The sequence below is a fragment of the Cynoglossus semilaevis genome, chromosome 18 (assembly GCF_000523025.1).
Source record: "Cynoglossus semilaevis isolate Cse_v1.0 chromosome 18, Cse_v1.0, whole genome shotgun sequence".
Taxonomy (NCBI): domain Eukaryota; kingdom Metazoa; phylum Chordata; class Actinopteri; order Pleuronectiformes; family Cynoglossidae; genus Cynoglossus; species Cynoglossus semilaevis.
The window spans coordinates 12920229-12947088 of NC_024324.1; the positions used below are offsets into that span (position 1 = coordinate 12920229).

At 39.4% G+C, this 26860-nt stretch overlaps 2 protein-coding genes and 2 long non-coding RNA genes across 10 annotated transcripts in view; 3 read left to right on the top strand and 1 right to left on the bottom strand.

Annotated features, from left to right (window-relative positions):
• The window catches only part of LOC103394586 (E3 ubiquitin-protein ligase RNF19A-like), a 15794-nt gene extending 3571 nt beyond the window's left edge, over window positions 1-12223 (top strand). For all 3 annotated transcript variants that reach the window (XM_008331967.3, XM_008331970.3, XM_008331969.3), the window contains 9 exons: window positions 4691-5517; window positions 8387-8595; window positions 8745-8889; window positions 9223-9385; window positions 9951-10065; window positions 10189-10347; window positions 10716-10935; window positions 11042-11185; window positions 11365-12223. In XM_008331967.3, the coding sequence (XP_008330189.1) occupies window positions 4916-5517; window positions 8387-8595; window positions 8745-8889; window positions 9223-9385; window positions 9951-10065; window positions 10189-10347; window positions 10716-10935; window positions 11042-11185; window positions 11365-12184 (2577 nt within the window). In that variant the 5' untranslated portion in view covers window positions 4691-4915 and the 3' untranslated portion in view covers window positions 12185-12223. The remainder of the gene's footprint in view (window positions 1-4690; window positions 5518-8386; window positions 8596-8744; window positions 8890-9222; window positions 9386-9950; window positions 10066-10188; window positions 10348-10715; window positions 10936-11041; window positions 11186-11364) is intronic.
• Window positions 1-26860, top strand: part of LOC103394590 (uncharacterized) — a 315109-nt gene that overhangs the window by 288124 nt on the left and 125 nt on the right. For 2 of the 4 annotated variants that reach the window (XR_523156.3, XR_003052727.1), the window contains 2 exons: window positions 24882-25019; window positions 25485-26850. This is a non-coding gene — a long non-coding RNA (uncharacterized LOC103394590). Of the gene's footprint in view, window positions 1-22700; window positions 22744-23695; window positions 23804-24881; window positions 25020-25484; window positions 26851-26860 lie in introns of those variants that run through there. The other 2 variants (XR_523164.3, XR_003052726.1) reach the window with 2 other exon arrangements.
• LOC103394589 (sperm-associated antigen 1A-like) lies at window positions 15720-21787 on the bottom strand. Of its 2 annotated transcripts, XM_017041020.2 has the most exons (8): window positions 21295-21787; window positions 20064-20163; window positions 19213-19365; window positions 18975-19132; window positions 17694-17835; window positions 16426-16552; window positions 15928-16065; window positions 15720-15847 (listed from the first exon to the last, which is right to left on the bottom strand). In XM_017041020.2, exons 1-8 carry the CDS (start codon window positions 21647-21649, stop codon window positions 15842-15844), a joined length of 1179 nt encoding a protein of 392 aa, XP_016896509.1. In that variant the 5' UTR covers window positions 21650-21787; the 3' UTR covers window positions 15720-15841. The 2 variants fall into 2 exon arrangements, with proteins under 2 accessions (XP_016896509.1, XP_024921074.1); XM_025065306.1 differs by lacking the exon at window positions 15720-15847 and having other exon boundaries at window positions 15884-16065; window positions 21295-21786.
• On the top strand, window positions 15766-21369 carry LOC103394588 (uncharacterized). The gene is made up of 4 exons (XR_523163.3): window positions 15766-15892; window positions 17661-17729; window positions 18528-18709; window positions 21233-21369. It is a non-coding gene; the product is annotated as an uncharacterized LOC103394588 (long non-coding RNA).

Here is a 26860-nt window from a genome sequence, read left to right on the forward strand (position 1 = left end):
TGGGCAACTTTTCTCCAGCCTTGGAACTTAGAAGCCTTGACAAACTACAGAGCAGTAGATTTTTTCCAGTCGAGGCCTCTATTAGAGAACATTGACAAGTTTTGACTGCAGAAAAGCAATTCTAAGCATGTAATTACCAACCGTAACTGAATACACAAACTGTATAATTGAGTGATTTTATTTTTTATTTTCTGGCACAGGAGAACAGCAGAAAATGACTACTTTCATTATGAATAAATAAGACTTAGACTTATTTAACACAACAAATGTTTCTGTTAACATAGCCCGCCAGTTTTAAACAAAACTGGATTAGGCAAGTCATTAGCCTCCCTTTTTGGCCTCTACACATGCACAAATTGTTATCACAAGAAACTTGCAGCATGACCTGCTTCCATAGGACAAACAAGTGTGTGTCTTATTCAGTCATTTTGACAATTATAGGTCCATATCCTGATGATTGCAGAGACTGAAGACATTGTGTTCATTGACGTGTGTGTGTGTGCGTGTGTGCCCAGTGTTTACAGGGAGACTGAGGTTTCTAACGTGATAAATAGTCTGTCTTCTGTTTATAATAACTACTGGAATTTATAATCATTGTTCTCTGGTAATTGTTTAACAATGTTGGCACAACCTTGGTCTTGTGGTAAAAGCAATTTGTAAGTGTTTGCATTGCACTTGTGATTTTATTTTGGACTTAACCAGAAACGTTAAGCAGGATCTTTGTTCGACTGCTGCCAAAAAGCCAAACCCAGTTGTTTTGAATCATACGTCCTCTTACTTATTAAAAATAACAGTAGACCGATTATTTTATTAATCGTAGACCTGTGACAGCCAAGCAAAATGTTGAAATAGACAACATTTCTGCCTTAAATCTAATTTCTGTTTAAATTAGATTTTTTTCTTCTTTTTATTACACTAGTCAGAGGCTTTATATAGTTATTATTTTTTTAGGTAAAAGATTTAGAAAAAGAGATTTTAGCTGCAAAGGGAATATCTTTTTCTTGGTTTTGTTGACTTGCCCTCCTGGAAACAGACACTGCACAATATTGCTAGCACAAATACTTAGGAAAAGATTGGCAGTTTCTTGCAGGGCTGAACTCATTTCCTACCTTTTGATAATATATGCATTGTTCTTGTGAATCTGAGTGAGACTTGTCAGTGTGCAGTGGCTGTCCAGCAGCAGTTAACCAAATTACCATTTAGTTAAGCAACTAATTGTAAGTAAAACTGCAGCCATTGGGAACTTTGGCAAATTTTGGCGATTGTAGTGCAGGTGCCAGCATGTTGTGGCTCTGATCAATTATGCTGAAACCATTACCTCTGGTGACACATTTAGTTTTTTTTTTTTTTTTTAACCATCCACCCTGAGAAGGTGATTACAGTGTGACTTTTTAAAAAACCCTTGAGCCCATGACCTATGGATGAACTGTCTTCTGAAAACCACTGGTTTAAATTGTTTTGCAATGATAATCATGATAACACCATCAAACAATTTGAAGTCTTTCTTGTGTGACTCGACAGAGGGGTTGAAACCATTTCTTTTGCCACAGAAGGCTTCCTGCCCTGGGGTTGTCTCAGGAACTGGGACAGCATCCCAGTGTGTGTGTTGCGGTTTCTTGTGATTGACCCCAAGCCATTGAAAGTTGAATACATCCGTGTGTTTAGACACACAATGCTAAACACACACTGGTCGCAGTCACATGGAAAGTCCCACTCTATTCAGTTCAGTGCCAAGGCAGGCTTTTCCACTTTGATTACTCCTGTGGAGTGTCATTTCACATGGGCTTGTAGATTGTCTTCGGTCTTGTTGAATATTTCCTCTTGCACATATGATTTGGTGGGATGACCTCGTGCATTATGCGCCGCTAGGATGTGGAATTATCGTTGGGCTGTCATGTCTAGTCTGTGGAAACAATCTTCGGGTTTTCTACTTCCTAATGTTGCTTGTACAGTTTTTAGGAAGCTTCCACATTTGCTGTCTTATTTTATTCCACAGTACATAAAATAGTTGATTGTCTAAATAATGCCTGAAAACTAAAAAAAACATTCTTCTTAATTTCTGGGAATCACTGGTGAGTGGAGGGTTATTTAACCTATCATGCACTATCCTTTACAATAGGAAAATAAATATTTGCAATTTAGCACTGTGTGCACAGATTCTACATCTGTACAGTTTGTACAGATGTTCCCTGATAATACAGAAAGGTCCTATTATTATAATTAGGTCTGATTCACCAACATGTTATCATGTAATGGAGCACAATCTCTCCATCAGTAAGGGTTTTTCCAGCCCAAAGATACAGGAACTTTAATTTCCTGAGAAATAATGTTCTTTCAATTTCCCCAGGGGTAAATGTTCCTCCAGCGCAAGAGATTTGTGTATCTCACAACAAGGACAAATCCGTGAGAATATTAAGCAGCTTATTTGGCTTGTGTATCAAAAAACCAGCAATTTCCTTTTACATAATTTCTGTGCGGAAAAAAAGGACAACAATTCCTGGATTTTTTCACCCTGTCGGCCATTAAACATCCTGAGGTCACTTTATTTTTCTGTGGCCAAAAATACAAGCATAACAAACACTGGACTGTTGTACTTTTTGTACAATCTAGAGAGGAAACTTCAGTGTTGGTGCCTGGCTATTAGTAAAGAAATGGTAGGCATTTTCTTTAGATCAGAACATAATATAGTTATTTAGCCTAGGTTTCATAGGTGGGGTCCGAGTAGACCAAGGCATCTTGAGGAGTTTAAAGAACCTACGTTCTTGAGGAACAGAACAGAGAAACAGAGTCTGATACTTCATCATCTCTCATCAGCTTATGTACTGCTAGTGTGTTGCTTTGTTAAAACTTCTAATGGGCCTATTTTGGTTTTCAAATGAGTCTTCTAAACTTCCAAAACCCAGTTTCTACACAGTCTGACTCTGGTACTAATGGCTTAATGAGATGCAATTGTGGCCCTACACAGTCTGACTCTGGTACCAATGGCTTAATGAGATGCAATTGTGGCCTGCAGATATTTTTCTGTTTATTTGCTCATTTATTTTTTGTACTCCGTCCACTGAGTGCATTCTGCAGCGGTGCCGACCTATTTGTTTCTTGTTGCACACTAAGGCCATTTAGGCAAAGGATCATCATAATGAAACAGCTTTGACTCAACATGTTTATATAGGAAATACTGATTAAGTAATATTTATTCTGCATAAAATGTGAAAGTCATCAGTGCAGCATTCCTTGGCAAAGAATCTCGTCATTGTCATCAGTGTTTCCCTGGATTAAACATTCTCTCCAAGATTTTAATTTTATTTATTTACCAACATGCAAATAAACAAACATTTTCCAAGAAATCACACTGACCACAGTGCTGGATGTGCAGTAATTGCACATTTTTATCTGTTTGGAAAAGATACATTTAAGGTAAACAGTCTGGCCATTGTATAAACATGCTGTCAAAGTCGATGCTGACCAATGCTTTACACCAACAATAACAAACCAACATCTGTCATGTCATGTGTTAAAACACAGTGAAACCCTGGGGGGAAACTCCTATCTTGTATGAACTAGCGAACCCTGTTATTGTCTCACATTTTTAGAATGAAGGAGAAAAAGAGTGGTTTGAAATACACTGGTCTCTAACAGTTTTCTCAGTGTACAAATTTAATGTCTTTCATAATTTAAAAAAATTACATTTCAGTTCATGTACCATGTTCAGAAGTCGTACACTCACCACACATTGAAAAATTCAAAAAGCCTTTAAATACCAGAATCTGTGCAGGAAAAGTTGAGCACTTCCTCAATGTTATTGTGAGAAAAAGGGGAAAAAAACCCTACACCCGGTCAAACCAGTGTTAGTAGCCTTGGTGTCTCAGCAGATGCTCATCGCCTTTTTCTTATCGATGATTCATAGTTTGGCAAATAACTGGTATTTTCCAGTGTGCACACAGCAAAACAAAGAAAGAAGATTGGTGGTTGCTTCTATTCATCTTGTTAACCATATTTCCAGTTAAAGCTGTCACAGGTTCATCATTTCCCACACAGCAGCTCTGTCATTAGATACTGCCAGAAACTGTTGTGAAGTTCAGTGTCTTCATCATCTTTTACTGCCTCTTAATCATTCACTTTTTTTTAAGAAGTCATAGCAGAAATGTTAATTTGCTGGTTTTGTGATCCCTAAATTTTCACAGCACCACAAACTGCTCTGTATTTTCAAAGACCGTGACTTGCCATTATGGGAAAGTTTTGCACGTCTGAATCATGGCAATTTAAAGGATACTCAGACACTGTCTTTACGATGATGAGTTGTCCTGAAGTTGCTCACATTGTTAAATATGCACATGTGGGAGCGTTTGTGGCGAGGTGCGGCTACACAGCTGTGGCCACATCTGACATCTACACTGGAAAAACACAAGGTTTTTGTTTTTCCTCCACTTGACTAATGCACACTCCTGGGAAAGCCTTCTGTTGTTTATGTAAGCAGATTAAAATGCACACAAAAGATGTCTGGGGGCCGGGGAGGGATCTGAAGTCTGTCAGAAAATAACAAATGATCGTGGGGCTGGCTTTGTCATAAAACACCCACACCCCCATTTTTATAGCCTTTAATGTCATGTGGGCAGGTTTCATGTGAAGGTAATTTCTGTACATTTCTTTTCTAAAGTAGACATTGAAACTAACACTTTTTTCATCTCCTCAGGTTATTGACATCCTGTGGTTGAATATTGGCACCTTGGAATCGACAGGACCTCTTCATCACAGGGATTCAAACCACTGACTTCAAGAGAGCTCCTGTAGAACGCTTAGCCACTATGTCCTAGCTAAAAGAAACCTAACTCTGTCTCTGCATACCCTTGCCCTTTTTTACCACAATCTCTGTGTCCTCCTCCCCCTACTGGTCACCATCAGCGTCCCGTCCAGCGTGATGAGCAGTTTGCATCAGCAACATCATGGCAACACAGGCTCAGAGCGAGATCTTCAGTCTGCCACCTCCTCTGTTAGTCTCCCATCTGTTAAAAAGACCCCCAACAAGCGCCGTCTGTCCCTCTACTCACTGTTTGGCCGACGGTGCCGCCTTGACCCCAGGCGCAAATCCAAGCCCCTGCAGGCTGGACTTGGAGTGGACAGCCCTGTCACCACTGAAATTGTCCAGACAGAAACCTTCAACGACAAAACCTCCACCCACTCAGCACCAGGTGAAGCATCAACCTCATCAGTGTCAGGGTCTTCATCGGAGTTCCTCGAGTGCCCCTTGTGTCTACTGCGCCATGCCCGAGACCATTTCCCAGACATCATGACCTGTCACCACCGCTCCTGTGCCGAATGTCTGAGACAGTATCTACGCATCGAAATCTCTGAGTCCCGTGTCAACATCAGCTGCCCTGAATGTTCGGAGCGCTTCAATCCCCACGACATACGATTGATCCTGGGAGACAAGGCCCTCATGGAGAAGTATGAGGAATTCATGCTGAGGAGGTGGCTGGTAGCTGAACCTGACTGTCGCTGGTGCCCTGCCCCGGATTGTGGGTAAGAAATGTGGATAATTATTTTTTTTTATATCACTACAGAACTGTCAAAAACATTTTAAGGGGATTAGTTCTTTCTTGCACAATGTCCTGAAAGTTCATGGTGACATGATGGTTTAAAAATGGCGTAGTTGAAGCAGGAAGCTTCAACAGTGAACAACAAAGTAGACAGCAATTTACTGAATCTATTTCTGCCAGCTGGCTAAAAAAAATGATTTGACTAAAAATATCCCGGCACAGAACTCATCTTTCACTCGCTCCATTAGTCATCTACGATATGCTTCATGTTCCATTCTTTTGATATGCCAAACAAGCCTTAAAATAATCTCCTAGCTACATCAAGGAAACTCAGACTGTCACGTGTCCCTTTATTCAAGTTCATCCCAGAGTTGGCATTGATGCTTTGAATATAAATAACTTGCAACGGTAGGACCTCTTTATTACATCAGCTTTATCGACTCGGCCCAAAAAAGCAGCCAGTGAGCGATAATGTGTTGTCATCAGACTGCGTTTGTCACCATGGCAGTGGAGCTTTAGAGGGATTTAAACCTGCTCCTATATTTAACAGTTAATAGGAGTACACATGAGAGGATGAGATGAGGATTGGTGGCCACAGAGGAGATGATAGTGGTCATGACAGTCACAGTTTGGAAATCTTTGACCATTCTTACAACAAGTTTCCAAATTCAAACCAGAGCCGACTGAGCAGGGAGAGAATGTCTGTACTAAGTAACTTACAGCAACTCCTTAATGTGACCTGGTGACCAGAGGATTGGGCTGGTTGTCTTCAATCACATCATTGAGTGTATATGTGTCTTTATTTGTACAATGACAATAAAGGCCAAAAACCGACACCTTACATCAGCATGGGACCAGTTTATAACAACTAAACATGGACATAGCCATGTTATTAAATTTATTTTAAAATAGCAGATGTTTTTACCTCAGTTTCTGTGTTTCCATCTTGGTGAAGGTGAAGGTCAGGCCAGGGTCATGTATGTCTAGACCTGCTAGGCATTCAGCGGTTTGCTCTCAGCCGCGAAGGAAAGAGAAAAAAAAATGCCTAGACCCTCGGTCACACTTGCAGCAGCAGCTCATGTTTGTTTGCCACTGGAGCTGACCTGCTTTTTACAGAGAAAAAAAAGAAAAGAAATACATTAATAGAGTTCAGTTTCCACATTCCCCGTCTTGAGCATTAGTTTAGTTTTAAGTGATTGCTGTTTTTACTCTCTACTCCTCACTCATGGCTTTGTTTCATCAACACTGCCGACCCTGTCCTTTAGAATAATAGTCCTTTCATGAGTCTGCTTCGGCTCTGGTCCTCCCTACAGTCCAGCTCTGACTCACTGCCACACTCTTCACTGATTAATACTCTGACTGTTGGTTCTTGTGTGTGATTGCTCTTCAGATGTACACAGCTTTGTTGTTCAGCTCGCTGTCCAACAGTGTTCAACAGAGTTTTGAACGAAAAAAAGGTGTTGTTGTGTGTGTATGATTTGTCATGTCAAAAAATATAAATTACTTTACATCTGTCAGTATTTAATTAAAATCATAACTGAGTAATTTATCTTGTAACAACTTTGAAATGTATTTAAATTTAATTTCCAGACTCACTTCTCAGTTTTAAAGAAAGACAGGAGTAAAATATGCAGTACTATCCTGTTGCTCCGTGCTGTGGAAAATAGTTACTTCTATTTCCATCAAATCTGTAAATTTTGGGAAATGCAATTGTTCTGTTCATAGTAGGATCATCTAACCACTGCAGCAATGAAAAAATCCCATCTGTGCTGCACATGATTCCTCTGTGCTTCAGGTATCACGTTATTTACTGCCTTGTCTCCTGGCCCATATACACATGTCCGTATCAACACGTCACACTTGTTTGATTATTTTTATCTTAACAACAGAAATAGAGGCGACGTTAGCGTTTAAACCTGGTATAAACACACACACAGGCAGCGTCAGCTGATGTCGGCTGATGTAGTCAGTTTGATTGAAAAGTCCTCTAATTTTAACTAAGATGTTTATCTGCTGATCAGCAGCTGTGTGTGCATCAGCTGATGCCTTTATCTCTGCGGCGCTGCTGACTGGTCTCAAAACACCTCCACGGTGTTCGTGCTCAGCCAAATGAGTTCTGCTGTGTGCTGTGGCAGAACAAAGAAATTAGTGAGTGAGTTTAGTGGGTGCAGTTGTTCTGGTCAAATTAACAGTTTTTATTAAACAGACAAGCCCTTTACTGTCTAATTTGTCAGTCACTGTTTTTGTTTCCTGTATTCCTGTCTGTTTATGATGTTTCTCTGATAACTGATGTGGGAGCCTGGATGTGTCAATAGTCTTGGAGCTTGCCTGTCTGTTTAATAATGTGAAGTTCCTACAAGTCATTCATCTTTTATATTTTAATTAGACCAAGGCCGGTACTTTGAAATACGCTGTTAGATTTGCGCGCTTGTAATGAAGCACTGGTCAGAAATACCCCTTTATCTCACTCTGTGGTGTTCAGTAATGGCCTTTCAACGGACCGTTTGTAATGATCTTTAATGAATGACGAGTTTCCACGGTGTCATGCAGAACTGATCGTTCTAGTGTTCATTAAATGCTATAAAGCCCATTGGTGCATTTATAAAGTAATTCAACTTTTTTTTTGTCTAAGTGATGAAAAACCTTTATAAAGATTTAAATTGTTCAAAGTGAAATATTGATAAATCTTGTGTTTACATTATGCTCCTAAGACTCCACCACTGTGTTCCTCACACTTGAGTTTTATTCTTATTTTTGTTGTGCTGACCCCTGGTGTCTCAATTGTAGTATAACAGCCACTTATACCAGCAGCTCCTAAAAGCCATATTTTCTCCATTCTGTTCCTTTCTCAGTTACGCAGTTATCGCCTTCGGCTGTGCGAGCTGCCCAAAGATCACCTGTGGACGTGAGGGCTGTGGGACAGAGTTCTGTTACCACTGCAAACAGCTGTGGCATCCAAACCAGACATGTGACACAGCCAGGCAACAGAGAGCCCAGAGTCTGCGGCTGAGGAGTTTCAGGTCCTCCTCCCTCAGCTACAGTCAAGAAAGTGGAGCCGCAGGTATCTGAAGCCTCATGCTAACCAGGATGGACAACCTACATGTTTCACTTTAACTTCAACACACTCATGAATTTGTATCTTTTTTTTTCTAAGCAGGTATAAGTATATACAGTATATAATAATGGTCCTTTTTTTCTGTCTAACATCAGGTGATGACATCAAGCCGTGTCCTCGCTGTGCTGCCTACATCATTAAGATGAATGATGGGAGCTGTAATCACATGACCTGTGCTGTCTGCGGCTGTGAGTTCTGCTGGCTCTGCATGAAGGAGATTTCTGACCTGCATTACCTAAGGTGAGGCTAACAGAGCTGCTTTATAACCAGAAAACTGTGTTCATCTCTGTGGGGTCATTTAAAGGCCCAAGAGGGGCACATGAAGGAAATGAGAGATATTTAAAAAAAAAGACAAAAAAGATATGAGACTTTTATTTGGGGTGAAGGAATTATAAGAGACTAGAATATGAATTATACTAATCCAGGAGCCTAGAGTGTGGTAATGATAAAATTAAGTACTTAGACATATAACATAAAACTTAAATATTCTACATGGCTCCTTTGAGTTGAGTTTATAGTTATTGCTGTAACCAACATTCACAGTCTGTAACACAACAACTCTCCACCCATCAGTCCATCAGGCTGCACCTTTTGGGGTAAGAAGCCATGGAGCAGAAAAAAGAAGATCCTCTGGCAGCTTGGCACTCTGGTCGGAGCCCCAGTGGGCATCGCTCTCATCGCAGGCATTGCCATCCCTGCAATGATCATTGGAATCCCGGTGTACGTGGGCAGGAAGGTGAGCGTCACCACCACCAACAGGAACCTGAACAATAATAAACATCAGCTGTGGCTGTAAACACAGAGGAAGTCATTTCAGAAGGTTTTTGATCTCTCTACATAATGCAATTAAATGAGGACATTTTTATGAGCATCATTAAAAAGTTCCATTATGGTAACAGAGGGCCAAAGGCCGGTTTAACTTGTTTGTAAATTATAGGTTGGAAGAAAAAGAAACTCACTCAGTAATGTGCAGCAGGAGATGGGAGAGACTAGAAATAGCTGCAGATGTGACTTCATTTGTTAGATGGTTTATCATGTTCATATTCAACAACCTTTTTCGTAGTTACAAAAAAGTTTGAGCCCATTAAGAATGTAATATTGCTAAAATATATTTTCGTCCTGTTTATTGTCGTATTTTTTACCATTGACAAGCCATTGTGATGACTTGTATTATATGTAGGAACATTCATTTTAACTTGTTTTATCCCCATGTCTATGTATTAATCTTGGTGTATACACTACATTAAGACCAGGAGGAGGTCTGCTCATTCACTTGTTTTCACTGTTTTTCTCTCTTTTAGATCCATAACCGCTACGAGGGCAAAGACATCTCCAAACACAAGAGGAACTTGGTCATAGCTGGTGGTGTGACACTGTCTGTTATTGTGTCGCCTGTTGTCGCTGCAGTCACAGTCGGTGAGAAAAGGCTCCTCTTCTCTTCTCCACAAATGATCCATTAGTTTTCTCTGTGGGTCATCAGTAGAAAGTGGGAATGTGTTCAAGATCTGTTCTGAAGTGAGTTTTCACTGTGTCGCGTAGGCATTGGTGTTCCTATCATGCTGGCTTATGTTTACGGAGTCGTACCGATCTCACTGTGTCGGAGCGGCGGCTGCGGGGTGTCGGCCGGAAACGGCAAAGGTGTGCGAATAGAATTTGACGACGAGAATGACAACATCGGCAGCGGTGCAGCAGCAACAGGTCAGTGTGTCTGACTTAATGGAAGGAATCTTGGAAATGTGAAGAATTTTTTTTCATTTAATTTTTAATTGATAGTGCAGTGAGTGTGTATAATTCTCTATAAGGGACCTTTGACAGAAGATGTGAATGTTGCAGCAGTTTCTCCTCCTTTAAATACTGCTGGCAATATTCATGATTCCATGTGACAGCAGTAAAACTGACCTTTCTAGCAGCACAAGCTGTGACCTGAGCAGTGACCTGAGGTGGTGTATGTTTCCAGACAGTCAGAGCACCCCAAGGCAAAAAACAAATATAGTAATTTGTATAGTAATCAGTAATTTAGTGGACGGAGTAAAATTAATAATTGCCTGATACTTCTCTGCACACAGATACGACCTCTGTGGCAGAGACGCGTCTCAACAACCCCAGCCTGGGCGACGGTGCCAGTGTGGGGGGTCTGACGGGCCTCAGTCTCAGTGTCAGTGGCAGCCACATGGAGCGCTGTGGCGTGAGCTCCGCTCAGAGAGACAACATGAGCGACAACGCCAGCACCACAGCCATGGCTGGGACCAGCATCACAGGCAGCCTGTCCGGCAGCTGCTACAACAGGTGACTGAACCTGAGACTCTGATTGGTCAAAAGGCTTTCCACACATTACAAATAATTTTCAGGGGATATAGTTGGTTGATTTTTTTTTTCTCTCTTTCTCATCCAGAATGGAAGTGCAGGCTGATGTCCAGAAGGAGCGCTGCAGTCTGAGTGGAGAGTCAGCCACAGTCAGTCTGGGGACGGTCAGTGACAATGCAAGTACAAAAGCCATGGCGGGATCCATTCTTAACGCCTACATGACCATGGACAGGTCAGCAGAAGATGTTTTCACAGTTTGAGCCTTTAAAGGAAGAACGTTAAAAGTAGTTAGAGAAAAAATATATGATGGATATTTAAGATGGATTTATTTAAACATTTAAGTGTTTCAAAATACAAAGGACTTTAATTTGAAAAAGTACAATTTCTGAGTTTGAGTTGATCTATTTGCAGAGACAATGGTCTTGAAGTCCAGGCAGATGTTGACCCCAAACTGCAGAAGGTGAGACACTCCAGTGCCAGCAGCAGCCTGGATGAAGCCAGTAGCAGTAGCAGCACTGCAGCCCTCAAAGTAACCACCAGAGGCTCTGGTCCCTCCAGCTGTAGCTGCACACAGCAGGACAACCACTGCTGCCCTTCGTCTTCGACCTGCTCTCAGGAACCCTCCACCTCCACGGGCAGAAAGAGCAAAGGTAAGCTTTGGAAAAGAGCAAGTAGCAGAGACGACGAAGAAGAAGAAGAAGAAGAAACAAAGATGAAGGAAACCCAAGGAGACATGGATGCTCATCTGGTGGAGCAGCGCAGCACCAACTCCTCTGAGTTTGACTCTCCGTCACTCAGCGGGAGCCTGCCCTCCGTCGCCGACTCACAATGCAGCCGCTCATCGTCAGAGCTCGGCTGCACCGACCACGAAACCTTAAGACCAGCTCCTACTTCTTGCTCTGCACCGACAGACCTCCACGCTCAGCACCAAACCACTGCCTTCAGTAACGTCTCCTTCACGTCCATGCCCGAGGTGGAAAACGACCGTCTGGAGCACTGTCCATCCCAGAGCAGCCACGAGGCCTTGGTTCACCGCCTGCTGTCCACGTCTCCACCTGCTTCTCCAACAGAGGGCAGCAGTGGGATGTTTCTGTTCATCAGCGAAGAGGGTGCTGGTCACGTCACGGAAACGGGGCCAGAAAATGACGAGAGCACTAGAGGAGGCAGCAGTCATGCAGCAGTGGAACCTGTGAGCCTGACGAGGAGGAGCTGCGTACAAACAGACATCTGAGGAAAACCTCAGGTGGATACAGGATGTCGACACGCCCCGGATACAATGAGAAAATAAATGATGGAAGAAATCTTCATCAAGGTAAAAAAAATTAGTAAGGAGAAAAGAAGACAAAATGATCTCATCTCACTCTGGCCTCCTCTTTGGCTTCCTGGCAGCAACAAAAACTTCAAGGTGGAGGGAAAATAGTCTTAAAGACGATGATGTCACCACCGACAGTAGTGAAGTGGTTAGAGTTCCTGCCTTATAGCAAGAAGATCACCAGTTAACATGTTCAATTTTTGGCTTCCTCCACAAAAATGCTATCAGATTAAAAATTGACCAGGTTAATTAACAGTGCTACAACCTAAGGTCAAGGATTCGAGGATTATTTACTTTCTCTCCTCCTAAAGTCATATAATCGCTTCCTAAATAAAACACAATAACGATTTGAAATAGAAACATAATGGTACATCAACATCATTGTACATGGGTGTGTAGACTCCTCACGCCCCCTGTTGGTTTCCTCACCAGTTTGCCTTAGCATCTAATTATCACTCCTGAAACAACTGCTACATCTTTGGGCTCTGGTCGGTTCTGTGTTCTACACTTTTTTTTTTATTACTGCACAGGCGGAAAGTAAAGCTGAGGAACCAGAGGTTGGAAGTGTTTAAGTTGGAGAGAGAATGTGGTTTAAAATGTTGTTGAAGGTGGAGCTGAAGGTCTGAGGAAAAGTGTGGAGCAGGTTTTTGTTCTGGTCAGAAGAAAAAGAAATAAGGCTGACGTTTGTGATTCTCTCATCTCGCTTTAAATCAGCTTTTAAAATGATTCTCATGCTTCTGATGACATCACTGTGGTCGCTACACCAACAGTCAGAAACACCAGAGCTGAAACCCAAAATTTAGTTATTTTAAGTGGGACCAGTCAGTCACCATTAGATTATTATAGTTTGTAATCATCTTTCTAAAACAATGAATGAACAAAGTGATGATCATCACTTTGTTCTGGACGTGACTGTTCATGTTTATAATGTGTTATATTCTAATTTTTATTTTCCATTCTTGGGAAAGTTGTTTTTTTAATGTTGACGCCCAGTGTTGGGTCCAGATTTAAACTCTCTTTACAGTCAGCAGATTTCACCTGGTCTCCTTATTCATCTAGGATTTTTATGTTAAATATGTCATTTAAATATGGGACAAGGATATAAGAGATTATTATGTAGGAAAATGTCACAGGTGAACAAAGCTTGCTGACATCATAAAAGGATTAGTTTATTATGGTTAAACAAATGTAAATAAAAAGGGGAAAAGTAGCAGAAATTGAAACCAAATTTATTGATATTTTTATTTAATCTTAGATTCATCTTAGATTGCTTAATTCTTAGATTCAGATTTTTTAAAATCAGATTTCAGAATTTAATTGTTCTTTGATCTAAAAATGTCTATTTAATTTCTGACTAACAACAACAAATGTCTTCAGTATCACATAGCTGGTCTTTAAAAAACATATCCAAAATATATCTTACAATAAATGAATAAAGAACAACCGTATGAACATAGACAATAAGAAAACATCAATATTTTTTTAATAAATCTTTGGTGCAATGTGGATGAAAATGTGTGCAAGAAACCAGTCAACGATAATTTATCTAGCTTTGGGCTCTTGAGCTTTGGGTTTATCAAAACTGTAATATGTTTTTTTTCCTTGAACCTTTACAGATGATTGATGCAATGTTTGTTAAAGCCTCAGTGCCTTTGGAGGAACAATTTTTAATCTTCTTTATTCTCTGTGTCTTTAAATGATAAACATCACCAGATGACTAATATTGTTCTTCCAAAAAAAAAAAAAAGTTAAAACGCATGAAAACTGATAGTTATGCACAATACGTTTTTAAGGGGAATTATTTTAAAATTTCTGACCAAAGTTTGGAGATTTGTCTTTAAGAAAAATCATTGAACATGGTTCCTCGTCATCATCTCATCTGTGTGGTTTATGTTGTTTAAAGAAATCTTATTTTATTATTTGAAGACCAGGACTGGGTTTGTTTTTCTACCTGGTCTGAATCAGCATATGCTATTTGAAAAGAAAATTATATTTCCTAATGATTCGCTCTATAATATGCATGTTAATGCATATCTACAGACAATAAAGTTTTTCAATCAAATTGTCTGTTCATTTCTTTGAACAGATTTGGTTTGTTTTACTATATTTTTGTACTATAGCTAAAATTAGACAAAAATGTTTTAAAATGTTAAACCTAATGGATAAAAAAGAAAACTCAAAGGTTAAAGGTGAACCTAAACATGGCTTAATATTAGCAAAATGTGTCAATAGAAATAATGATATATTTGTCATGTTTGTGTTTTATTTTATTATTTACAGCTGCATTCAAACTATTTACATACAGTACATGCCTTTAGTTCAGGAGCTAGCGGACAGACGTTGATTCAACTGCACGTCAAATATTTGAACATTTCTTCTTTTCTTTTTTACAAAGCTGAAAGAGAATTTAAATACCATACTGTTTTAACTTAGACAGAAAAATATTGTGTATTGTGTGACTGTTTAAATCTGCTCAACTACACAGGTGTTTTCACTAGAGTGATTGGGGTTACAGTACAGTGGGCGGAGCCTCTGTGTTTTCCAAAGGTGCTTGAATTGACAGGGGTTTAATGAGAGGCAACACCTGTGGAGGCAATCACTGCTGGTCCATTGTAGGTATGATCACATTTAAATTGAAATTCTGTGTTTGTTTCTTTTTTTTGTTTTATTGTTTGAGCATTTTGTCCTTTTTTGTTTTTTATCTTTTTTGGTCACCAAGTGCTGGCATTTTGTAAACATTATATCTGTAGCCACAAACAGCAAACTAATTAAAAAAGACTGGGGGAAAAGGCTCGGCCAAATTATCAAGAAACAATTCAAAACAAAACCTGACAATATTGAAAACCCATTCATAAAATGAGCTAAAAAACAAGCTAAAACTTAGCAGCAAAATACGTTAAACCTAACACAAGGAAACCACAACAAAATAGTCGGATATTAATACTTTTGATATGGAAAATAGAGTTCAGAAAGACAACCTTGGCCAAAACACTGCTAAGCATTAACTGTTATAAAAATAAATAAATAAAAATAGCCATATGTCAGTTGAGGAAAATGATGAACAGTGCTGTATAATAATAATAATCTTAATAGACTGCATATATGAGAAAGTACATGTGACGTCTCCTTCTGTTGGCTCTTCCATCATTAGGTCATTTAAACCAAACCTTTGGAAAAGCTCAGCTCAAAGTCAGTCTTGGCTTTTTAATTCTATCATGTAGAAAATCGCAGTAAGGCACACATGATGTCACTTCCTCTCTTTGTCTATCACACGTCGGCAGAGAATGGTGTGCAGCAGCAGCAGCAGTATTTACACTATGTTACATCATCATCTCAATGCATTTATAGTGCAGGCAGCTGGTCATGTGACTTGACTTTATTCTAACCAAAGTGTCCAATCATGTGTGCAGCTGTGCACTTGTCTATGGAGCAGCTGTGTGATGGTCACAGCTGCTCCACCGAGCCTGTCCTGAACCGTGGGAATCATTTCTGTCACATCTGTGACTTTGACAGTTTCTTTGAAGGTTTTTCCCTCCACGTCTTCAACTGTTGAGTCCTGGTTCCTCAGGTACAAGATCAAGCCTGAAGAGCAGCAGCAGAATTTGACTTTATCAGATCACAGCTAAGGTCAGTGAATATTTGGGTGGAGATTCTCATCTTACCCTGGGTGTGGGCACAGTGTTGTTCATCAGACTCTCTCTCAGCAAACCTGTCACCGCCTCCAGTTCCTCCTCAGCCTCTCTGACATTTGGGTCCATCTGGAGTACTTCCTGGAGGTCACTGCTGGCTGATAGATAGTCCTGGATCAGAATCAGAAACACTTTTAGGATCTCAGAGGAGAATTGTTGCATTGAGAACATTTTCTAGAAAAAAAAATCTAAAATGTTGCAAAATTAACTTTACTTTCTCAAAATATGCTCCTAATATGCCACAGTCAAATAAAAATAAATTCACAAAAATATTATTGTTAAAATCAAAATACCGAATAGTAAAATTATTGCAAAGTATACAGGATAAAAGTGACTAAAATATTGGGCAATAAAATTGGAACACTGCAGAAATATCAGAACTCGCAGACAAATACACACAAAATGAATACTGTCTTGCAATTACTCACAGTACAGTAAAACACAGTGCCACCATGTGGTTGCTGCTGTCACCTGCAAACCTTTGTGAGCCAGAGCTCGTCTGTAGAACGCTTTCTTGTTGCTGGGCTCCAGCTGCAGAGCAGCGTCACAGTCCTGTTTGGCTTCTGCGAAGCGATACAGTCTCAGGAGGCAAATGGCCCTGGGGGCAAGAAGGGCATCATAACAAGACATTAACTCTGATCTTCTGTGGAAGAACAGAGACTTAAAACGTGACCTTTACCAGGAAGGTAGATCTTATAGTCCCCAGGGAATTAACAATTAACAACTACACCAGACACACAACAGTCCAGGCCAAGGATCAGCGTTTTTTGTCATATTTATTGTAAAAATAAATAAATAAGTATTTTTATTATAAACGAAGAATGGCTTCTCACAGGACAAAATACATTTTATATTGGATATCAATTTAAGGCACCTTATTGTCCCTCCATTTTGACCCAATAAGTTGTTTTTATTTTTGTTTTATTTTATTTATTCAGAATATCGCCGTCTACTGGCCACAGATAGTACAGCCGAGTGCACACTACAAGTGTTTGGCAATCGTCATGACAGATATAAAGGCAGAATTCATGCCGGGCGGTAGCGAATTCAGCTTTAGCTTTAGTTTTACGGATATTAAAAAGTTGCAAAATTATTAAGGGATAAGATATAAACTTTTTTGAATAAATATTGTCATTATTTTATTTTTTATTCGGTTTTCTTCTATCAAAAGATATCTATTTTGTTCATGTTCCACAAGGGTACTTTGGCGGAGGGACACATTTTATGAGTACATTTTATCAAGAAATGCGGTCGATTGTTTGGTTTAGCTCCGCCAACAACAAGTTGTATAATATGTCACTTTTGATGAATTGTTGAAACTTCCCTCTACTCTCATGTAATCTCATCTCAATCATCAAAAGTGTAAATATGGATCCATTTGTATAATTATACATGACACATTGTATAATTATTATCTAACATTATATTACACTAAAGAAAATGCATTCTTTTGGCCTGACAACCTCAATTTCAAATATTAATATTTGATCAAAAGATATTTCAAATTTTTTCTATCCCTCCATTCCAAAAGAGTAAAATTAAATTATATTGTTGTGTTTTTCCACAATCCACCAGTTTTACCGTCCTGTCTAACAGCATATTTTAGACCATACTCAACATTGGGCTGCAGACCCTGTACTAGGACACAGTCAATGTAAACTGTACCTCTAAATCTCACTGAGTGAATCAAACTCTCCTTTGTGCAGGTGAGGTTTCCCTGTGGTGCGTTCAATGCCTACCTGTTGGTGTAGACGGCACATTCATCAGGCTTCATGGTAAGACATTCAGTGTACTTCTCCAGAGCTTCCTGGAACTGACCTCTCTTCACTAGGTCGTTGCCCTTCTGTTTCAATGAGTTGAACTGAGCCTCTTTTCTTCTGGCTGTGGACGATAAAAGATCATTTAGCTCCAAATATCACATCCCTTTGATCAGTCGGAATAAATGTGGGTCCAATGATGGCTTGATTTTCTCATTAGCAGGACCACACTCTATTGATCCGGTCTGTTCAGCGCCAGTGCATCAGACTGTCAGCACAGACTGAACAGACACATCCTGATGACTGTGCGCTCTGAGATGCTGAGTAAAGGGAGGGGAGGGATGGAGTCCAGAAACACACAGACTCCTGATCAATCAGTTGGATTATTGATTAAAAAGTCTTTGTCATTAATCTGCTCTGACAGGACAAATAACTCATCCAACTTTAACTCATCCCCACTCCCAGCATCCAATATCAGCAGCTATCAACAAACTTCCAAAATGACAACTATAAATCAGCAGATCAATGTATCCTGGTCTGGTTAATAAAGCCGTGCTCATCCACACACACTGTAGACCAGGCAGTCTGAGGAAGGCACAACAGTTGGTATCACCAGGGGAACCATTACATTTTTAATTTCAACAACAGTGTGTTAGCCTCAGTGTTCTGTTGGTGCCTCTTTCAAACACAGCTCTCATTTACTGTTTAACTGTTCCAATTCTTTATGTCATGGATATTTGTCTGCTACAATAACACCAACTCTACGGTTGTTCACTACACCGTATGTTTACTGTGTGTTCCTCTGTTGTGAGTTAGAACGTCTGATGCCTGTGGAGCCTTCTGGTCTGTGAGAGCAGGTGCAGCCAACAAGCAGGAAACCTGAGCTGGGCTGTTCCATTACAGCATCACTACACTCTATGTAGATCACCTCTGCATTATTGATGGATGGCTCAACCAGACACATGCACACTCACGTGCACGACCACGTCACTCGGCAGGTATTGGTGTGGTGTTGGTGTTGGTGTTGGTGTTGTGTTTTGATTCTATACTTTGGTTTGATTAGTGTATGAGTTTAGAGACATTCAAACAAAGACAAGTTCTTAGTTGAAACACATACTGTAAAAAACTAAAACACAATGGCTAAGATAATGTCAATCCATGTCTCCATGGTAACACTAAAACCTATATATGTGACTCACAAGAACATAAACATGTTAAACATCCTAATTATCATAACGTGTGAGGTCCAGCCTTGTGACCCACCCTCCTCCTGTGCAGCCCTGGCAGCTCTGGCCTTGGCCAGCTCTATGCTGTCTGGTTTCTGTCTGTGATGCTGCTGCACAGACAGAGGAACCACAGGGATTTCTGGGAGTCTCTCTCTCCATTCTGGGCCGTCCTGCTCTATCAGCATCTTAGTGATTCTGGAGAAACACAGGCAGAGGGAAATGAATGGAGTCACCGACACAGCTGTAATTGTGTTTGTGTGTCTGATGACCCTGACCTGTGGACGCTGTCATGTGCTGCCTGCACCCCTGTGTCTATCTGCAGGACAGTCTTATAATCCACGTAGGCCTTGTGGTAGCGCTCCAGTGAGTCATAGGCCATAGCACGACGCAGCAGGGGCTTCAGTGAGTAAGGCCGCAGCTCCAAGGCTCTAAGAGGATCAGAAAGACATAGAGACAGAGGCAGAGAAATACAGTGGATCAAATCCTGTCTGCTGACACAGTTTTCCAGCAGGAACCATGTGATGTTCTGAGGATTTTCAGTCATGCACACACAGAGGTTAACAGAGAGAGTTCTTCAAGTGAGCAAAGACTCTAAAAGTGCTGATCCTTTCATTAGTGACATCATAAAGGATTTTTTTTAATAACTCTGTGCTCAGACTGAGGGCATGGAGAAATAATCAAAAGCAAGCCTCCCTTTTCTACAGACACAATAATGGTGTATGTTTGCTCTAAAGTCAGTCAATGGAAAAACACATCTGCTGTTATAATGAGCTCCCATTATTCTCCAGAATGGTCTTTTATATCCAGGGCAGCAATATAAGTAAACCAATACCATAGAGAACTAACATCTCATCTTTACCTCCCAGCTAATAGGTCTAATCATGAACTGTCGATAAGAAAATGACGTAGCATCTGGTCACAAAAGTTTAAAAAATATATTCTGGCATAAACTAAAGAAAATAATAAATAAAATGGCTAAAAGTTAGTTAATAATAAGACCATAGACATACACAAAAAAGTTGAACAAATTGACCTGAGATTATTCCAAATGCCCGGTGCCTAGTCTTTTGTATTATCCTCATAGAAACTGTTATAGATACATGAATGCAGTCACATGATCACATACTTGGTGCAGTCCACTACACAGTCTGTACTGTTGCCATCCTTCAGGTAACAGGCAGCTCTGTTGGAGTAGAGAATACACAGGTCCTCTGGACTGTCAAGGCCTGTAGGAGAACAACAACCACTCCTCTGAGAGACTGTACTCTGGATGGGACAACACTTTACTCAGTATGAAATATTACATCAACACATAGTGAAAATAAAACGTCAACAGAGCACAATTCACATTATTACCTGAACTGGAATGGAAACCTGTTAAAATTATTGAATTATAGTGCAATTTCTTCCCAATCTCCAACAATGTGTTTTTCACTTAGTCTTAAAACATTTTAAATTCCCCTGGTTCTCACGTGTATTGATGTTTTCTCCTATTCTAGTCATTAAAAAAAGTGAATTTAATTCGTCCCATTCATCTCGTCTCAGCTCAGTGGTTCACGGAGCCTGTAAACATGCCATTGTTTGTGTTGTCCATGTTTTTGTACAAGATGTGTGACTAAACATTCTCTGTAAATTATAGCCAAAGGTGTTTGATTGATTTGATTGGGTGATGTTACTTTGTTTATCTCTTGCAAAACTCAGGGAGGTTATGAGCCTGTCTCCTGTGCTGCAGGAACCTGTGACTAATGTTCCTGATGAAAATGTTGGCTACGTGCTCTTAAAGCTGCAGCCGTGTTCACTACAGTACAGTCAGTATCAGGGTCTGGTGTCAGCTCTCTCTGAGATCACGTCCGTAACAACTGAGAAGTGACCAGCGGTTTTCAATGTTCAGGATGGAGGATGGATGTAACATAGCTGCTGTGTGAGTGGATAAAGAAAGAAAGACAGGAGAAACAGTCAGGGTTGGTGTAAGACATTAGTGACTGATGTAGGCGATGTGGAGTTATGGCCCCAAACACTGGCTCTGGTTTGGTACTTTTTTTAAGCTAAAGTTTACATGAACCTTAGGGTTGGTATGTGAGATTTAAAGTGACACAAGAGACAGACTACTGAACACTGTCTTAACACATCAGCCTATTAAAATGTCATACAGGGACAAGTTTTCATGTTGTTAAATTTCTAGGGGTTTACCTTATATTGTGTATTAAAGTGATGTTCTTGTAGCTTTACTTAACACAGTCATGACAAATGAACATGCAGCTTCTATCATTTCTCTCCGTCTGACGTGCTTCCTAGAAGAACAACTCTTGGTGAAAAGGAGATCCTTCGCTAAACACAAACCAGTTGTTCGTCCTCACCTGCAGCAGCACATCCATCAATGGCCTGGCTGTACTTCTCCACAGCATCTCCAAACTGACCATGTTTGAAGAGGTGGTTCCCCTCATTCTTGAGGCGAGCCAGGTGAAGAGGAAGAGCCCCAGCAGGGGCGTCCAGGTAACTTGTGTCCACTGCAGGTCTGTCCTCCTCCTGCACTGCCTCCTGCTGTGGTCCAGTACCAGGGCTGTTTCCTCTCTGCGTACCATTGACCACCCCCCTCTTCTCTGGAGATCCCTGACTGCTGCCTCCACCCCAGCTCCTTGCCCCATTCCCTTTTGTGGCCTGATCAGGTCTGGCTCCTCCACTGCCTGAAGGTTTCTCCTGCATGTTCCCCATGACTGCACCCCCTCTGCAGTGTCTCCAAACTCTTCCTGCCTCCCTGCCTCTCTCTCAACTGCAGCTACGTCTGCTCCTGGGCTGGGGATTTCTGTAAGACACGCCCCCCTAGATGGGATGTCAGCTGTTACGTCAGAGGAGGAGGAGAATTAACAATGCATTACTGCAGTAGGACAACACCGATGGGACAACAAACATTTTTGATGGATCCTAATAAAATAATGTCTATTCACTCATCTACTGATGGAGAAACACACAAGGCAGTATATGAAGTACTGTAAAAATGTTTCTTTTAATATGACTTTTTCAAAAAGGACATGTTGACCTGACTTAACAGAATTAAATAATATTTTGCCCTCATTTTGCTATTAACTGTTTATATTTGTGATAACATCAATGCTAATTTATGACTATTTTAGGGTAATTGTTCACATCTGGTTATTCGATTATTTTCTTTGTTGCTATTTTTCTAGATAACCTTTGAATATCAAAGGCTAAATATCGCAATTTTGCACTAACTAGCAAATCCTTGGTCTTATTGTTAGCCATTTAAATTGTTCCTTTATTTTCTTTTGACTTATTTGCTTTATTTTTGTGTCATTACCTATCATTTCAACATATTTAGGTAAGCTGCACATAGGGTTCGTTTAGTTTTAGTAGATTATCTTAAAATATTTTGACTAACCTTGTTTAAAGTTTGATTGAAGATCAATAATATTATTAAGATACTTTCTCATATGCTTTCTTTTTATTTAAATGTCTATTTATTTGTACACGCAGATCAATTTACGTCATTTCCTCTCCCTGATTTGCTTTTAAAGAGCTTTTAAATTATACCGGAAATGCATGCTCTTTCAAACAAACATTTGGTCGTCGTCGAGTGTGTGTGGATGTTACGAGGGGGGGATAACCTGACACAAACAAACGTTTTACGTTTCATTTACATAATGAAGCAGTTTTATTTGATGTTCAGCCATTTTATGGACAATAGTGCGTCACTTATCAGTCTCCTCTCTCGTCAACAGTACGTCGTCTTTCATCTCTGTGGACATTCGGGTCACAGCGGAAAAGACAAATGTTTGAAAAACCAAAAGGTAAGAATTAAACTTTGAGGATAATTTTATGTTATTGCACCTAATATAATTTGTTTAGTTGTACAGTCTGCTTTTCGTTCGGGTTAAATGTCATTTCTCCTGAGTTGACTGTACTAATACCACAACAACATTGTTGCTTTTTAGTAATGTCGTCAATCATCTATTTTATTTCTTTCTGCACGCAAATACAAACTTGTTCTGCATTAACGATAATTTACACTGCGGGACCTCTACATTTACGCAATTTCTCTCGGTAGTTTGCGCATAAGTAGCAAGAGAAGGCATTTAAATTAAACCGGAAGTATTGCTCTTGTTTATCAAACAAACATTTAGTGTGTATGGAAGTCACAGGGGGAAAGATAACCTGATTAAAAACAAACTCGTCTCGATTAAACTTAAAAATGGATGCGTTTATGTGCTGTTTAGTCATTTTATCAAGAGTTGTGCGTTAGGTAGGTAAACTTTTTTGTCGGTAAGTTAACATGCTAGACACTGCGGTTCAACGTTCTCAGCTCTGTAAACACTCAATGCACAGCGGATGACTCGTCCGGAAAAGGCAAATGTTTGAAAAATCAAAAGGTAAAACTTAAGCCTCCATATGTTAAAAGTGGAGCCAACATTGGAATTAGTAGAAGTCGTTGTAGTAGCAGTTGTGCTCCAGGTGGAGGAGCTACAATTGTTGATTTTCTGACTTTATGTCAAATATACTGTTGGATCTTTAAAAACAAATTAACGGTTTAATTTACCTTTTATACAAATACTCTCTTTTTATACAAATAGTATCATTGTTACATTGTTCTGGAAGTCTGTCTCAAACAAGTAGCTCTTTGTATTATTGTTAAAGTTGGAACTGCTGACAACAACACAACAGTGTTGACGTGAAAGTCATGTTCCAAGGTGGGGAGTTATTTCTGTTCATCAGTGACAAAGACATGCTTTTGTTGGTTCACAGGAAGGTACTGAGAGATGGTTCAAAGACTGAAGATTAACCAGTTTTATGGAGCACCAACAGCTATGAGACCATTGGGTGCAGAAATACGACCGCTCCACCCTCATAACGGTATGAAAGAGTTACTGAAATTATTGGCGTCTAATGTAAAAATGTGTGTCGTGTAACAATTTTGCACGGGCAAGCTGTTGGTGCAACATTGTGTAGCACAAACACATAAATTAATATTTTATTATTTTTGTAGTTTACATTTCTGACAACTATGTTGTAACACAGTAGAGCCATTTGTTAAATCATCATCATAAAATATGTCAATTTTTAGTATGGTATAATATGATGATTTGAGGCACTTCCAGACACATCTAAACTGCACTACCTCACCCTAATAGCAACAATGGCCTGTTTTATTGTATGATCTTATTTTTGTTATAAAATGCCCTTGGCTGTTCATTTGTCTTCTATTTATATTTGAATTGGTTGTTTTTATTCTATTTTTTGCCTGTTTGCACCTGGTGTCAGAGAGAACTGTAATTTAATTTTATCTTTATGTATGGCATATTCAAATGAAGTTGATTTGTTTTAAGTCATCCGGGTCATGGTCAAGTTTAAAAAGTTATGTTAGGCAACTGGACGTGAATTTTCTAAAAGAAGTAGTTTCACCTCTAATCCAAGAGGCTTCTTCAGTTCTAACTGGTGGTGGGGAGTACAGCAAATATATACTCTAGGTGTGAAAGAATAAAGCTACTTCAGCTCCACCCTGTTGGGTGGGGTCTTGGGGTCACCTGTGAAAGTGTAAACAGTCGTTAAGAGTCTGACGGGTCGTTGTGGTCCCCATCAGAACGGTTTCGGTCACCTGCCTCTTTGTTGTGTGAAACTGAGGTGAAACTTTGAATACTGAGGTATTGTTCCTAAAAGTGCTTTGTAAGTGGGTGATAGGTTGTGTCTGAGTCCACCTCCTCTGTTGAATGATGGTTTTTCCAGGTTGACAAAAATTGCTTCTTTTACCCCTCTCTCAAACCATCTGTCTTCCCTGTCCAAAATGTGTACATTGTTACGGGGGGATGTGAGCATCTATAAAAAAACCACTGTAATAAAAACATATATATATATAGTCAACATATTTGCATTGACATGACCAGTGCAAAGCAAACAAATATTTCATGAATGACTCTGTTCTTGTGTTTTCCAGCAGTGGGTGAGCCAATCAACACTGAAGCATGGCCGTGGTACTACAGCGTGGTCGGGGACAAGTGATGTCCTGTGGTGGATGTGTGGTGGTAAATGGGAGCACACTGTGGTTACTCTTCAAGCAATGTAAAGGTCAAAGGTGCAAAGGTTTTAATCTCTCACACTTGAGTTTGTTCTGGCTATATTCTAATCTAAAGGGGAAAGTCAAAGTTCTGAGACAGATTGGACCTAAAAACTTTATTTATAGAGACTCTGCACTTTTTGCACCAGGTCACAACCGGCTTTGTAAGAACTTTAAAACCCTACAAATGTTCTTATAATTTTAGAAGATGATGCAGCACTTGAAATTGAAGACCAAAATGACATCATTGCTCTGATGTTTATTTTTAATGAGTTTTGAAGGAGTAAAATCAAATAAATCATATCAGGTCTATCACGTGTTTTAGTTCAACATAAAACACCATTCTGTCTTAGAACTTGTTGTCTTGGCCCAGCACACGAGATGTCTTTTTTGTTGGACATTAATAATAAAAAAGGGTCTTAAACACAGCAAATATCTGCTGAAGACTAAAACACATCCTGTTTTTACCTTCTTTGTCCACAGAGACTGGTGGCCTCTGCATCTCGTCCAAGTCCTTACAACCAGACGTAGAGATTGTCCCAGGACTGACCATGTGACCTTTTTGGGAATAAAGCCAGTGCTCATGGACAGTGAGGTACAGATCTCAACACTGTGTGTTTTAGGACTTTGGTTTAGGATTGGGAAAGAAAACTTGGAATAAGGCTTAGGGTCAAGGTTTGTGATATGGGTGGATTAGTTGGAATTAGGGTTCAGAATAAAGCAATTGGTATGATCAAAACTAATGAATTACTAAAAAAAATCTTAACAAAATAAAACTATGTCCACAATTCATATAAAATACACAAATGTTCATTGAAATGCCTAGTTATTTCCTTTTCCATGGTTAAATTTCAGATCATATATACTTTCTTTGTATATCAACTTTTGATTAAAATAAAATACTATACTAATAAGATCCTGGAAAGGTCTTCAAAAATAAGTTTCTCAAAAATAACTAAAAATACACTAATTTGTCTTAAAAAATGTCAATTTTTGTGGTTAAAATTCAGAAAAGAAAAAAATATACTTTTTTGGTACGCCAACTTTTGATAACAATAAAATACTATACCAATAAATTCCCCTAAAATATGTAGGTATATACTTTTATATGGTTATGGGTATAATTTTCTAAGAAAGAAAACTAAAGTAAAAGCACTCAGGTATTCGTACAAATGTACTCATTTCCAAAGTATTTCTGTCCTAGTGGTCATTATTTTATATCAATAATTAATGCACCCTATTTTAATAGACATTCATTTGAAATATGTCAAATAATTGTTAATTGTTATTTATAGTTTCTTTTGATAGAAAAAAAATGATGAAAATAACTCATGAAATGTAGTTTTATTTATAAATTCAGCCTAAATGTGTTAATATTCTTATTTAGCAACAGAATAAATTAAATATATAAAAATTAAATTGAGTTTTGCCAAAGAAACAGTCCAAAATATATTGAGGAAAAAAATGAGCAAAAACAATAGCAAAGGTGATTTATTTATTTATTTTAGAAAATAAATTAGCAAGTTAGTGCTAAAATTTCTTGCAGGCTAAATTTTGCCAAATAATGTGATGATAAAAGATCAAAGATTGCTGCACAGTTCAGGAACAGTTAGCAGAACAGAAATACCCGATTGTTAGCCAGTGTTAGCCCGATTGGAAAAACGCTAAAATGGACCAAAAGTTTCCTTCAGTCAGCAAAAACGTTCTTCTCCTTTGTTTTGACTTGAACTTGAATCTGTTATATCTGCAGGAGGCGCTGCAGGCCCAAAACATGCCTTACTATAGCCTTACCATCGTTAAAAAATCCATAAAAAAAAAATTCCCGAAATACCTTAAAATGTAAGCTTATGTCCTAAAAC